This window comes from Trichoplusia ni, chromosome 6 (assembly GCF_003590095.1).
Source record: "Trichoplusia ni isolate ovarian cell line Hi5 chromosome 6, tn1, whole genome shotgun sequence".
Taxonomy (NCBI): domain Eukaryota; kingdom Metazoa; phylum Arthropoda; class Insecta; order Lepidoptera; family Noctuidae; genus Trichoplusia; species Trichoplusia ni.
Genome location: NC_039483.1, coordinates 13,604,673 through 13,617,045, shown reverse-complemented (window position 1 = coordinate 13,617,045; position 12,373 = coordinate 13,604,673). Strand labels below are relative to the sequence as shown.

The 12,373-nt window shown below is 34.6% G+C and overlaps 1 protein-coding gene across 3 annotated transcripts in view; it reads left to right on the top strand.

The window, feature by feature from the left end:
• The window catches only part of LOC113495029, a 349,076-nt gene extending 346,346 nt beyond the window's left edge, over positions 1–2,730 (top strand). The window contains exon 4 of one of the 3 annotated variants that reach the window (XR_003400694.1): positions 2,313–2,384. Coding sequence is in view for 1 of the 3 variants with exons in the window: in XM_026873595.1 (XP_026729396.1) it covers positions 2,313–2,435 (123 nt within the window). In the remaining 2 variants the exon portion in view is untranslated. Of the gene's footprint in view, positions 1–2,312 lie in introns of all 3 variants that reach the window. The other 2 variants (XR_003400693.1, XM_026873595.1) reach the window with 2 other exon arrangements.
• The last annotated feature ends 9,643 nt before the right edge of the window (positions 2,731–12,373 follow it).

The following is a 12,373-nucleotide window of genomic DNA, read 5'->3' as shown; positions in this document are numbered from 1 at the left end:
GATACTCTCTTTGACCACATAAACATATCATTCCGCGTCCTTACTATCTGTAAAAAGGGCCCCAGCTCGTTCGTCTGTTATAAGTAAACCTTTCATGTATATTTTATTCCCGATATTTTGATATGTGGGCCCCTCGTATCACGTTCATTCAAATGACATATTGGAGAAACGTTTGAGTATGTTTCTCATCGAGAAAAGATCACAGTTTTCTTTCGAGAGTAAAACCAAATACCATCTTGTGAAGAACCAATCTGGGGAATTGATTTTGCGTCGTCGGGTCCCATTCGAACATTGCTACGCATGTGTGTATTATATTCTCCTGGATTTATTCTATTTAAACGGACTTTTGTATTTTTAGAATAGTTTTTCTTGTAAATTGTGGGCACAAAAAAGACAAGTTCTGAAAAGGTTTGCTTTTTATTCAAACAAAAAGGATGTTTCAGAGATACTTTTATTATTTGTGTAAAATGTAGACTATAATTAAATGTACCTAAGTGAGTGGAGGCGAAAATTGTTTTGCATCCCTCAGTGCGCGCATTACCAAATTCTGATAAACCGCTGAGCAAATAAGGCAAGTCTGTCTCATACCAAATGTCACCATTGTCTTCATCATGGAGCCATCATTCAACATCATTCTCCATTAAGTTGAGAAATTGCGTAGGAAACGATAACTGCCCTCTTTCCCAACACAATCCGGCTTCCTTCCGCAAAATTTCCATCCGTGCTGTTTTTTCGTTGTTGTGAAAAATGTTATTTAATTTCGGGCAATTATTACACGCGTTCTATGAAATTACTCCAAGGAATAGCACTCGCGAATGTTGGTTTTATTTCAGAGGAAATGTTCCTTTTTCTACAATGAAAGCTTTATGCTGAAAAATGAGATTCCCGCTGTTACCTTTATCTGTTTATTTTTATTTATATTCAAGTTAAATGTTAATAAAAGGGTCACAGTACTCCTAACTAGTACATTGAAAAGCGGAGTGTTTCGTAAATAAATTAACTATTTAATAGCAGATTCTGAAACGATTTCAAGAACGATGATGTAATAAGTATAAAATAAAAAGCTCGTACCGCCTCTGCTTACAATTTCAAGGGATTACGTATGATCCTAGTACTCTACTTTAAATTAACATTTACGGAACAGAATTTGCTTGTTTACCTAATAAGTATCAGAGTACAAAAGCCGAGTATTGTCTCTTGACGAACAATTGATATGTTCAGGTTTATTAAGTGTCTCGTGTGAGTGATACTGACGCCAGGTGTGAGCTTCGTGATACAAAATCCGCGGTGTTGCGTCATTTGTACGTTTTCTTTATTACGTACCGTGATTTATACGTTAGCCCGGTGCGTTTAACTGCTGAGGTCTGTCATTTCGCCGTCTTAAATTGAGATTGATCCCGGCGAAGGGCGGGTTGACGTGTGCTCGGCGCGTCCCGAAATTGTGTTTTTGTTTTATATTGTTACGTTTTTTTTCCTTTGTGCCGGGGGAGATCGAGACGTCTTCACGCATGCAAAGTCACCTGTCAATATTTTGGCAAAGACGCTGCCCTTTTTCGTGTTTAAGATAAATTCATGTTTGTTATGATGATGAGATGGAAAATTATTTAGTCAATACCACAAATATATGAAATTCGAATTTGAATTAATTTCTGTTTCAATTGAATCGCTAGTACAAATTAGCAGTCCAGTTCATTGGCATCATTTAGATTGAACGGTATGACCAGTTCATGATTATCGTTAGGCAATTCCAATGAATTGTCCTATGTTTAATAACGTACCAATTCTCTATTGAATCATTGTGTATCCAGTGAGTTTGTAATAGAGACATAGTTTCGACTGACTCGATTAGACTTAATTAAGGCTTAAATAATTCATGGATCTTAAATTACGTTGATGTTTTGGTTACGAATCTGTTCCGCATGGTGTTTTGTAGTTGTTTTTGGGCTTTTGTCATGTTTTATTACTTCCGTGGCTAATTCTGATGGACAGCATGGTTAGCCGACTGGGAAAAGTCATCAAGTTTAGACTACTATGCGCGACATGTCGCGGGTTCGATCCTTGCCTATGACAAACATTTGTGTGATCCTCGAATGCTTATTCTTAGTCGCGTCCATGAGCCTGTGAAACTAGTGCGGAAGTCGCTTTTAAATGTTTGTCGTACAAATGTTTTAAATTGTCTGGCCATGTTATAGTGTGCCGTTGTAGATAATGTCGTTCTTATATATTTGAGCGATTAGAATGTAACTTTGATGTTTAGTGTTTTGTTTTCCTCTGGAGCTTTTATATTTATGTTATGTTTCTTTTGTCTACAGAGAGGCTCCGACGAGCTTCTTTCGCAGAGTGGCGTCACCGTCATGGCGCCCGCCGCTCCGCACCATGCAGATAACAACAACCAAGACTCTGCCGCGAAGAAGGTATGCTTACAATTACAATAATTTATAAGAAAATATCATATATACAACTATGGTAGCTACAAGTATAAATGGAGGTTTGAACGATTTAAACGCGCCTTTGAAAGCTAAAGGATCATTATTAAGATTGTTACATGCAGCACGTAGGTAGGTAGGTATACATGAGCAGCTAAAGCCTTTTCTTCAAACTCCCAATCTGAACGGCACTTCTTTTACTGAAACGTGTAATTAACTGAAAAACGATTAATCGCTATAAAACGGCGGAATCGCGAAACCGTAATAAGTATTAAAATAAAAGGTCCCTCGTAAAAAGCCAACGTGCCATAAAGAGCTACCCTGAGGTTGGGGGCAAAATTTTATTAATCTCCACCCCTGGTTGTCGATACCGGGATGAATTTTTACATATAGAAATTAAATCGATAAGGTTAACCCTTATAAGTGGTTCGTCCGTATCAATAAATAAAATTCTATTTCCGTTTGATTTTAAGTGGGATATGATAAAGATATTATATTTCATCGTTGTCAACATTTTTATTCAAAAATATATTTTACATTTCGTCTAAATTAGAATGATTCTAAATGTTTTTAGTAGAATTGCTTACATTCTTTTCAATTCAAGTAATATTTTTTTGTATTGTTACGTAAAATATTAAAATTAATAATTGAACTCGTCTAAAATGTATAAAGAATTAAAATTGACCTCCGGTCCTGGAACTCTTAGTCAAATCAGCATTAAATATTAATTGTTTACGAATGCGAAGTAAAAGAAAAGTCCTTTGTTCAATATTCATAAAACAATTTCAAGTACACGAAAAGAACTTCCATTATCCTATTTCTTTGAACATTTTCTCGTCTCACTCCTTCGCCAGATAATTTATTGCGTTTGCAACGAGATGTGATATTCTATCGGCTCCTTATTATATTTGTTACTTTTAACATTTTATATTCTGCATCAATTTGCTGTAATTCACGGGTGCTAAAATGTTCTAGTTACTTTGGTACTTTTGAATAGTGATAAAACATGGAGTACGGAAGAGTTTTGACGATAAATCATTTTTTTTTTGTTATCAAGAAAGATGCTTAGATAAACCAGAGTTCCATAAGAAGAAATTGTATCATATATTATTTTTTGCGTTTAATAAAAAACATTGTAAGTTATTCATGAACAGAGCAAAAATAGACCAATCGATCGACGTCAATTCAATATAAATACGCCAACGTTTTAGTTATTACCTGCGTGTGTTACGAAAACAGATCTACACAGACACTTAGCGTATACGTACAGAACTCTAATCAACGCAATGTTAAAAAATGAAATGTTTAAAAGAAAATCTCTGCACAAAACTCACACGCGACAAAAGGTAGAAAACAATGAACACACAAGAAAACTGTTACAAAAATAAACAAGGTCACAGTTTTGGGTCTTTCCCGTTGCACAGTTGTTTCACCCTGTATTTACATAAATACAGTACGAGTTTTGCATGCACACTTTGTTTGGTACTGCGCAAACAATTCCCTGTTTGTCGAGACCAGTGCCGGCCGTGTGTTCCCAACACCAAATGAATTGTATCATCTGTTAAAAACTGTTACGTTACTCTCCTAGTACATTCGTATTTGGTTTGTGGACTAGTACCTTCGCAGTAATAAACGTCTAGAAAGCTCACAACTTTAAGTTTTAATAAAAATGTTGTGTTTAAATGCACTCTTGAGTCGCTAGTTGTAATTAGCTCTACTGCTTGCTTTGCCTGCAATTCAATGTAATAAGCCGTATTTAAGCGACTGCTTTTGACATGTATTACTTTATAAGTTTATGACAAAATTGCGCGTGGAAAAGTGTTTAGATTTTAAACAGACATTAAAAGTATACCGTCATGTTTGATGCTTATTTAGAAATGTTTTATTAACCTCATCCACTCGGACAACCTTACTTGTTTAATTGGCAATTTCTCTTATTTTTTTTATAAAAGTTGCTGTGCTGTGAAGTCTATTGTGCCATTTCTTCAACAACAGCAATTCTTAGGTCATGTTAAAGGGTGTTGTTCAATGCGTTCGGAATGCGTTACTTAGTAGCCTATTTTTTTATGACAACAAATTGGAAAAAAATATTTATACAAAATCAAAAAATATGTATAAGCAGTAGTGATCTTTTATCAAATACGAGCTCATATTTAACATCGCCGTAGGTATCATTTACGCAAATTAAATAGAAACGAACCTTCTCCTTGAAAAGAAACCATTTTCTTATTCTTCCCTCAGGCAGTTTATTTCCCCCGCTGTCACCGGTCATTATGTCAGTGTTAAAATAAAATATCATACAGAGAAATGCTTTTTTCTTTGCAAATATTTTATAGAAATTATACAAAAAACCTTTTTTAATGATTCGCGTTCCTTTACGTTTGAAATGTGTACGCTGTATGAAACTTGTTATTACATCATTTTGTTTATAGAATTGTGAGTTATGGAGTTAATATTTTTTTTTATACGTTTATTATATAAGGTCTTATTTGATAGAACTATATATCTAGATGAATTATCTATCATTATATAAGTGCTTATTTCTTAGTCTAAATTGGAGCACATGGATTTCTTTAATTTTTATGATTTATTTATAGAGAAATTTAGATCATAAAGCCCATAGTCGTAAAAACAAGGAAACATCGAAGACTCATTAATATAGTCATCTAATCCCAAACAAAATTCATTTCATGCCTCCCTATCTTAAGCAAAACAAGGTAGCCATTTTAGTTTCGCAACGTTTTGCCGTCCATTTACTCTCACTTTGCTAGGGGCGTCCTGAAAAAACCACGCCGCAGTAATCTTAATTACGTTGTGATCTCGTTACTGCTCGGCCTTAATTCATAATTAAATAGGGACATGTCCCAGCGTTGCTTATTTATTTACTATTTTATGGTTTTGCGATTTCGCCTTTTTTCGGTCGCGAATTTAGGCGGGCTCTTGCGACACCCCTTCCCTTTTGTTGCTCTGAATATTCATTTGGTGCCTATCGGGTGAATGGCGAGTCGTTTTTAAAAGTATTTTTTATGTTCTCTCTTTGCGTCGTACTGCAAACACTTCATGTTGTGAAAATATTGAAGGAAAACCGAGCATCTGTTTTTTATATGAAATGTTTTATGAGTCGAATTTTGTTTTAAAATTTAAATACTTCATTTTATTTTTCCCTTGACCTATATTTAGTGGTCTTTGTTTAAATGATACAGTACCTATATACGTATAGGTGTGATCTCTAAGACGGTTTTTATTCCGCAAACAATTTTCATTGATGTAATACCAAACGTCAGTCGTGAGCGTCTGTAGAAACACACTAATCAACCCTCGTCCTCTTTGACCGGGTCATTAATGTCCAAATCAAGTAATTAATTATGTTCCCTGTTTTTTCCTCATTTTCTTGACGTTCCCTGTAAAAACGCCGAGGGACTGCGTTGTGAAGATCAATCAAATCAGAAGATGTTGCCCGGGGACTGCGTTTACCACTACTTACGCATTACGAGCTTGTCTCTCGGAGTTACGCTCTGCTTGCACAGGTTGACTGCTGATCTCATTTGGAAGAGAATTTACGATACTGTCACTTTTAGGGCCCCCTTGCTGGATTTCAAAAATGGAACGATAAAAATAATATTTTAGTAATACAACAGTTTATCGCGGCTGTTTGACAATATTTGATGGTATTCCCGGGTCGCAAAGTTATTTAAAACAATTCTTCGAGTATATTCCATTTTTTTGTTTTTAGAAAAGAAATGCATTGAGTTTATAAACTTATTATGAGCGAAACCCATAGAACACCGTAATAATAGTTGTTTAGAACGCTGATTGCTCTCTAGAAATTAAGCAAATAAAGAAAACGGAGAGAAGTTGATGGGAAACCCCAATGGTGGAGTTCTTAGTTAAATTAAATGTAAGCGTTGGGACTTCTCGAGCAAAGAGTGTTTTTTTATATTTGATTCGACTAAACTCATTAATTTGTAAAAAAAAATGAAAATACTGGCCCGGTGGCACACAAAGAGGAAAGTGAAATGTTTATTATTTGTGAGCCCACCTAAATATGTATTTATTATCTTACGGGAACTCTAAATAATCAATCATAAAATGGGTTGTTCACAAAATTACATTCATTTTCTTCGCCTGAAAAAATACGTGCAGTGCTATAATAAGCGTATTTGTATATTAAGATATAATCGCGTAAGTTAAAGCGTAGTTTCTAGTTCGTGGAACAATACTATACCATTGGTACCACTAATGAAACCATATCGATTATACTATTGACAATGCAAGAACAATTCACGATTCATCTCTAATGCCTTTCTGTGGCATAATCTGTAAGACGTAGTAGTAATTTAGTACCTATTTTTGGGCTCATCTATTAACTGATCAAAACAAAATTATTAATTCCAGTAATTTTAAAATACGCACTTAAGAAACCTAAGATTACAGAACTATTCACGCGCGTTTTCCAAATATCATTCCCATGGAGAACAGTAATAAATCCCCATAGATTACTATTTTAAATAAATAAAAAATCAAAAGAAAAAAGTTCACAGATATACGTCATATCGCAAATACGTATAAAGAATACCGATTTACAGTTTCATAGATCGATTCAAAGCGATGTGTAATACAGTCCGTACCTCAAAGCAAACACCCCCTAATAAAACAGTCTAGTGAACTCATATTTAAAGTTATAACACGAGTACGCGAGCCACTCATCTTTATCTATTTCGTTCGGAAAATTCAGTAATCAATCAAATGATCTCATAAAGATATTCCATTGCCGGGTACTCACGATTTTACTGCTAGTTTTAGGGCTACTAAAACCATTTGGCTATCTTATTTTACGATTTCCTACCACGAACGCGGACGGCGTATGTACAAACAAAATCGGGCAAGTGCGAAGCCGGATTAGCGATACTGTAGGTTCCTACTAACAGTCTAAAGAAAAAAAATTGTCACGCATAAATTTTTGAGTGCACATAGCGTAGCTTAACCTCTATTTGTGTTTTAGTAATTGTTGTTAGAGCGGCAACAGACATAAATAATCTTTTAATTTAATAACATAATTTCAACTTTTTCACTAAAATGATTCTTGAAATGACAGACTAACGGAGAGATGAACTGACAGAACAGCCTTAGTAATGGGTTTTTACCTCAAAAGTGCGGAACCCTAAGAAGTTATAGTACGTGTGATATTGAACGTAGTTGCAGGTGAGCGTGATGTCTGTTGCCTGTCGAGTTTGTTATTGATAACGACAAATATTTGTGTGAACTGAGGATTTGTGATCTGAAAAATGTTTGAGCTTGTATGATTCATGTCTGTATACAACCTGTAGATACTAGAGGCTTTAAGAAAAGTATTTTTAGAGTAACTTTTGTGACAGTGATCATACTTAAGTGAACGAATGAACTCTTTATCAAGGAGGCCGATTTGGTCCAAAACTAGTAGGACCATCCCGATAAATCCGCGTAAGAAAACTGTTGTACCTGCACTGGTACTATAGAAATATCGTAATCCGAATGGTATAGCTCACCAAGTCTAAACTCACTGTCGCGGGTTCGATCCCCACATAGGACAAGCATTTATCACACAAAGATTAACTCGCTTAGTGTGGAAGTTGTTTTATGTAAAGTGAAAAATAATAAGCTTTCATAAACTTCTTTATAGAGGAGGTTTCGTTCCATTCAAATTTAACAAAAGACTGAAAGGTAAACCTGAAACATTTAATTAAAAACCTTTGTTCAAAAGATGTTACATTTTATTATAATTTTTCCTAACCATATATGCTTTAAGAGCATGTATTTTAATTTCTGTTTGAATTAATGCTAATAAAAAGTAAGCAATTTAAAAGCACCATTTTATGGGCTACTAAAAGTGCCCAAGGCCTCACTCGCGTTAATGTAGGGGAAAAACGACTGTATAGAAAACCCGATTGCTGAAGTGAATTTTCAGATGTCTACGTTAAAGGTTTCAGGATTGATACCCAAAGAAGTAAATAAATGATTGCGAGCATTTATGAAAAAACCGGTCTAGTGCGCGTCAGACCCTTAATACTGAACACTATTAGGATAAATGAAAACAAATTCGCAAACAAAATTACTCCCAAAAAAATTACCCATCAAAATAATAACCGTAATCACGTTGCTTAACCTCGGTCTTTTAGTTGTTAAAGCGGCAGCAAATCTATATTTAAACGGAAACTCTAAAAATTATTTCGATTTTACTAATATGCTAACATGACAATATCACACTGTTTATCAATGAACTCATATCTTTCCATCGAAGTAAAAAAAGCATCATCGTTAACTAACAAAGTATGTTAAAGTTCTATCTCATTATTATCTCAAACTAGGTCGCCAACAAACCATCCAATAAAAAAGAAAAAAATCTCAACTTACCTAAGTATAAAACGCAATGAAGGATTAACGGATAATAATATTTGTTTCAATGAATAATGTTCTCAAGTCAAGTGGCTGGAAGTTGCAAAGCGTTTCTGGCCGAGCGAGAGTCACTATTAAAAGTTTACCGTCGCGAAGTCGTCGCATTCTTATGCATGGATGAATTAGCAAGAGTAAATGCGATCGACATCTTCCATCGAGATGTTTGATTAGGTCTTAGCAGTTTATTTCCTATAAATACACGTATGTTTAAATTAGAGGTACATAATAATGGTTTATTAGTACGCTTTAGCTGAATCTGGTTAGACTGGAAGCCGACACCAACATGATTGGGAAAAAGGCTAGGATGATGATGATAATGGTCTATTTGTGTGTATAACTTGAAAGAGTTTTGAGACGAAATTGCGTTTGCAGTAGTTTAACTTTTGGTGTATTGAAATCATGAGCTTTGAAGTGATTTTTTTGGAATTGCATATGGTGATTTATTTTCATAATTTCCTACATTATAATGATGTAAGACTTTTTCTTATATAAGAAGGATTGAGCAGTAGTTATATGGAACAAAATGTATAGATGCCATGGATCTTTCTTAGATTTCAATTTCACTATTAATAAATAAATAAATGTGGACAACATCACATACATTGTTCTGAACCCAAAGTAAGTTGCTAAAGCACTTGTGTTATGGAATTCAGATACAACGAAGGTACCATAAACACCCAGACCCGAGACAATGTAGAAATGTGAATTTTTACATTGACTCGACCGGGGATCGAACCCGGGACCTCAGAGCTAGCGACACCTTGAAACCGGTGCGTACGCCACTCGACCACGGAGGTCGTCAAAATTATATATTATATACATAAGTATCTCCATAACAATTAGATTTTTACAAGGTAGAACCTGAACCTATTTTATGAGGTTTCTATATAGCTCAAAATACTTAAACTATAAAGAACAGTAAGTTTATCGATTTGTCAGTCGACGGAACGTATCGGAGTAAGCAATTTCCTGCACTTGATTTTTTATTAGTTTTCACTTGAGATAAGAGGCTTTTGAAGATATTTTCTTTGGAAATATGTGTTATGTACCAGATAATACCGTATTTTTTAATTAAGTTAAACTTCATTATACCTACCAACAAAAGTACTATGAGAAACGATTATGTGATGAACGTTTACAACGAATGAGTACGTCTTACCTAATTATAAAATCTATGAGCGAGAAATTTAATACTTATTTTGTTGTTAAAAATAGGACTTTTTATACCGTTCCGAATGTGCATCTAGCAGAAGTTCACCAAATGATGTTTTATGAAAACTCATAAATACAAATATTATTTAAGTATACCGTAAACAACCATATCTACAGAACACATAATATAAGCAGTTTTAAACAAGACTACTCTCAATACACCTGAATGCTTCACATTTATTTGATCGCTGAACTATAGTAACTAGCTCGAAAGTCTGACTCACTCTCAATCTGTATCAAATAATATCATTGATGGTCGGCAATGAAATACAATATTCCACTGGACTGCCAATTAAAAGTTTCAACGGATCGACTCCAACGATTTCTGGTGTAATAATGCTCTTGAAATTTTAACGGCGGATGCAACTCGCCAAGTGCGGCACAAGTCATAAGATGTTTTATATTTGTTTTCACTTCAATTGGTATGGAAACTTCGGGAAAGTGTTGTTTTGAAATATCAACATGATTGGTTGTTGTAAATATTCAATGATAAAATCTATACTATCATTTCAACACTTGAAATATGAATATTATCATCCAATTCTCGTAAACACTAATATTAGTAATGTCCTGTGTTTAACTGTAACATGTCCCGTATTAGACCCTTGCGTAGGACAAATATTTATGTTACCATTTGCGATCGCTGACTTAAAGATTTTTGTCTGTATATTGCCCACAAAAAATATATTACCACAAAATATAGAACCAACTTTGAATAAAATTGGAAAACGAATCAACCAAATTGGTTCATCCAGTCCTAAAGTCTGAGGTAACTAAATGCAGACAAATTCAAAAACTTTTTTCTGGTCGGATGAAAAAAAAAACCTTTATAGTAATTCATATAAAACCTTGCTTAACTTTTCATACTAAATACCTTTTCGCATTTTATTTCTCTCATATATTAACATCGCTGTCACGTGACAACTGGCCCCTCGTACCTGTGGTTCTCGTCAAACTTTCATCGACTTACCAACGAATGCCCCACTAAATCGCAATTGTTATTAGTTCAAGGGTTCCGATAGTGACTTGGCGAGATACAGCTACAGTATACATAATTCCTCACCTTTGTACAACATCTATTATATTACAATAGAACCTTCTTTTGTTCAAGTCATCTTAAAGGCTCTGAACATTTAAAAAGGAAAACATCACTGTTATCCTGTGTATTATAGGATGCAAACAAATGTATGAATTATTTAACAAGGCTTACAAAACACGACGCTACTTTGGGGCTAGATGTTGTTCAGCCCAAATTTCGAACAAATATACCAAATTGAACTAACGAAAATCCACTTAAAACTGGATATTAATTTATGAAACAATACACGATCTAGCTTAAAAGTTTCCGATACTAAACGCTTCGAAATTGCGCGCGAATTGTTTTGTAGTTGAAACAAATATGCCAATTTCTCCTGCATCACGAAATCGATTACGTTGTGGGCAACTGTTGCCGGTTTTCGCTTAGTCATTGTCCGCCTACCTAGGTTAACGTGTTATATTAAAACTTGTATGCGAAATGAATACTTGAAATATTCAATAACATGAAAAGTGAGATTGATTTCTAAATGCATTTACGAGTACCCATGTTCAGCATGCAATCTGGTATCAAATTGAAAAATCTTTTATTGTTGAGTGCAACTAGTCATATTAAAGTTACGAAAGCGCCCGAAACTGGAAAAAAATCCTCCAATAATAACTGATTTCTATATTTAAATGATAACGACTCGCGACAGCGTCAGCTAATGATTAAGGACTCCAGCTAGGTCGAAAACTAGTCGGTTTATCCCGATAAATACTTGTTATTAAACCGTTGTATCATTTAAGTTAGAAACCGTCATTCAAGTATAAAAAAAAAACTCTTCATTTATACGTGAAAAAACAGAATCATGCCACAACAGCAATACGACCTTTAACATATGTTTAAAAGAGATTCGTAGCTTAAATGGGGTTACCTTTCCTCATGGGCCGTCTGACCTGTACGGCCACAAGCAGATTACAAAATGTCGCTTCCTTAGTGACATCGCGACCGACACCGAAACGTTTGTCAAGGAGTGTAGGATGAATATAGAATGTTCAGGTGTATTTGACTCCTGTTACCCTTGAAGGTGACGATGTAAGTGTTTCGGTTAGGGTCTTGTTCTACTAAATAGATTATGTCTGATGTCTCGTATTCACGACTTACAGGACCATAATATAGTAAGTTATTTTATACGTAGATATTGAATCAATGGTAGTAGTTAATGAAGATTGAATGCTTACATATTTTACGGAAAAAAAATAATCATTTGCGAATCACATACTAA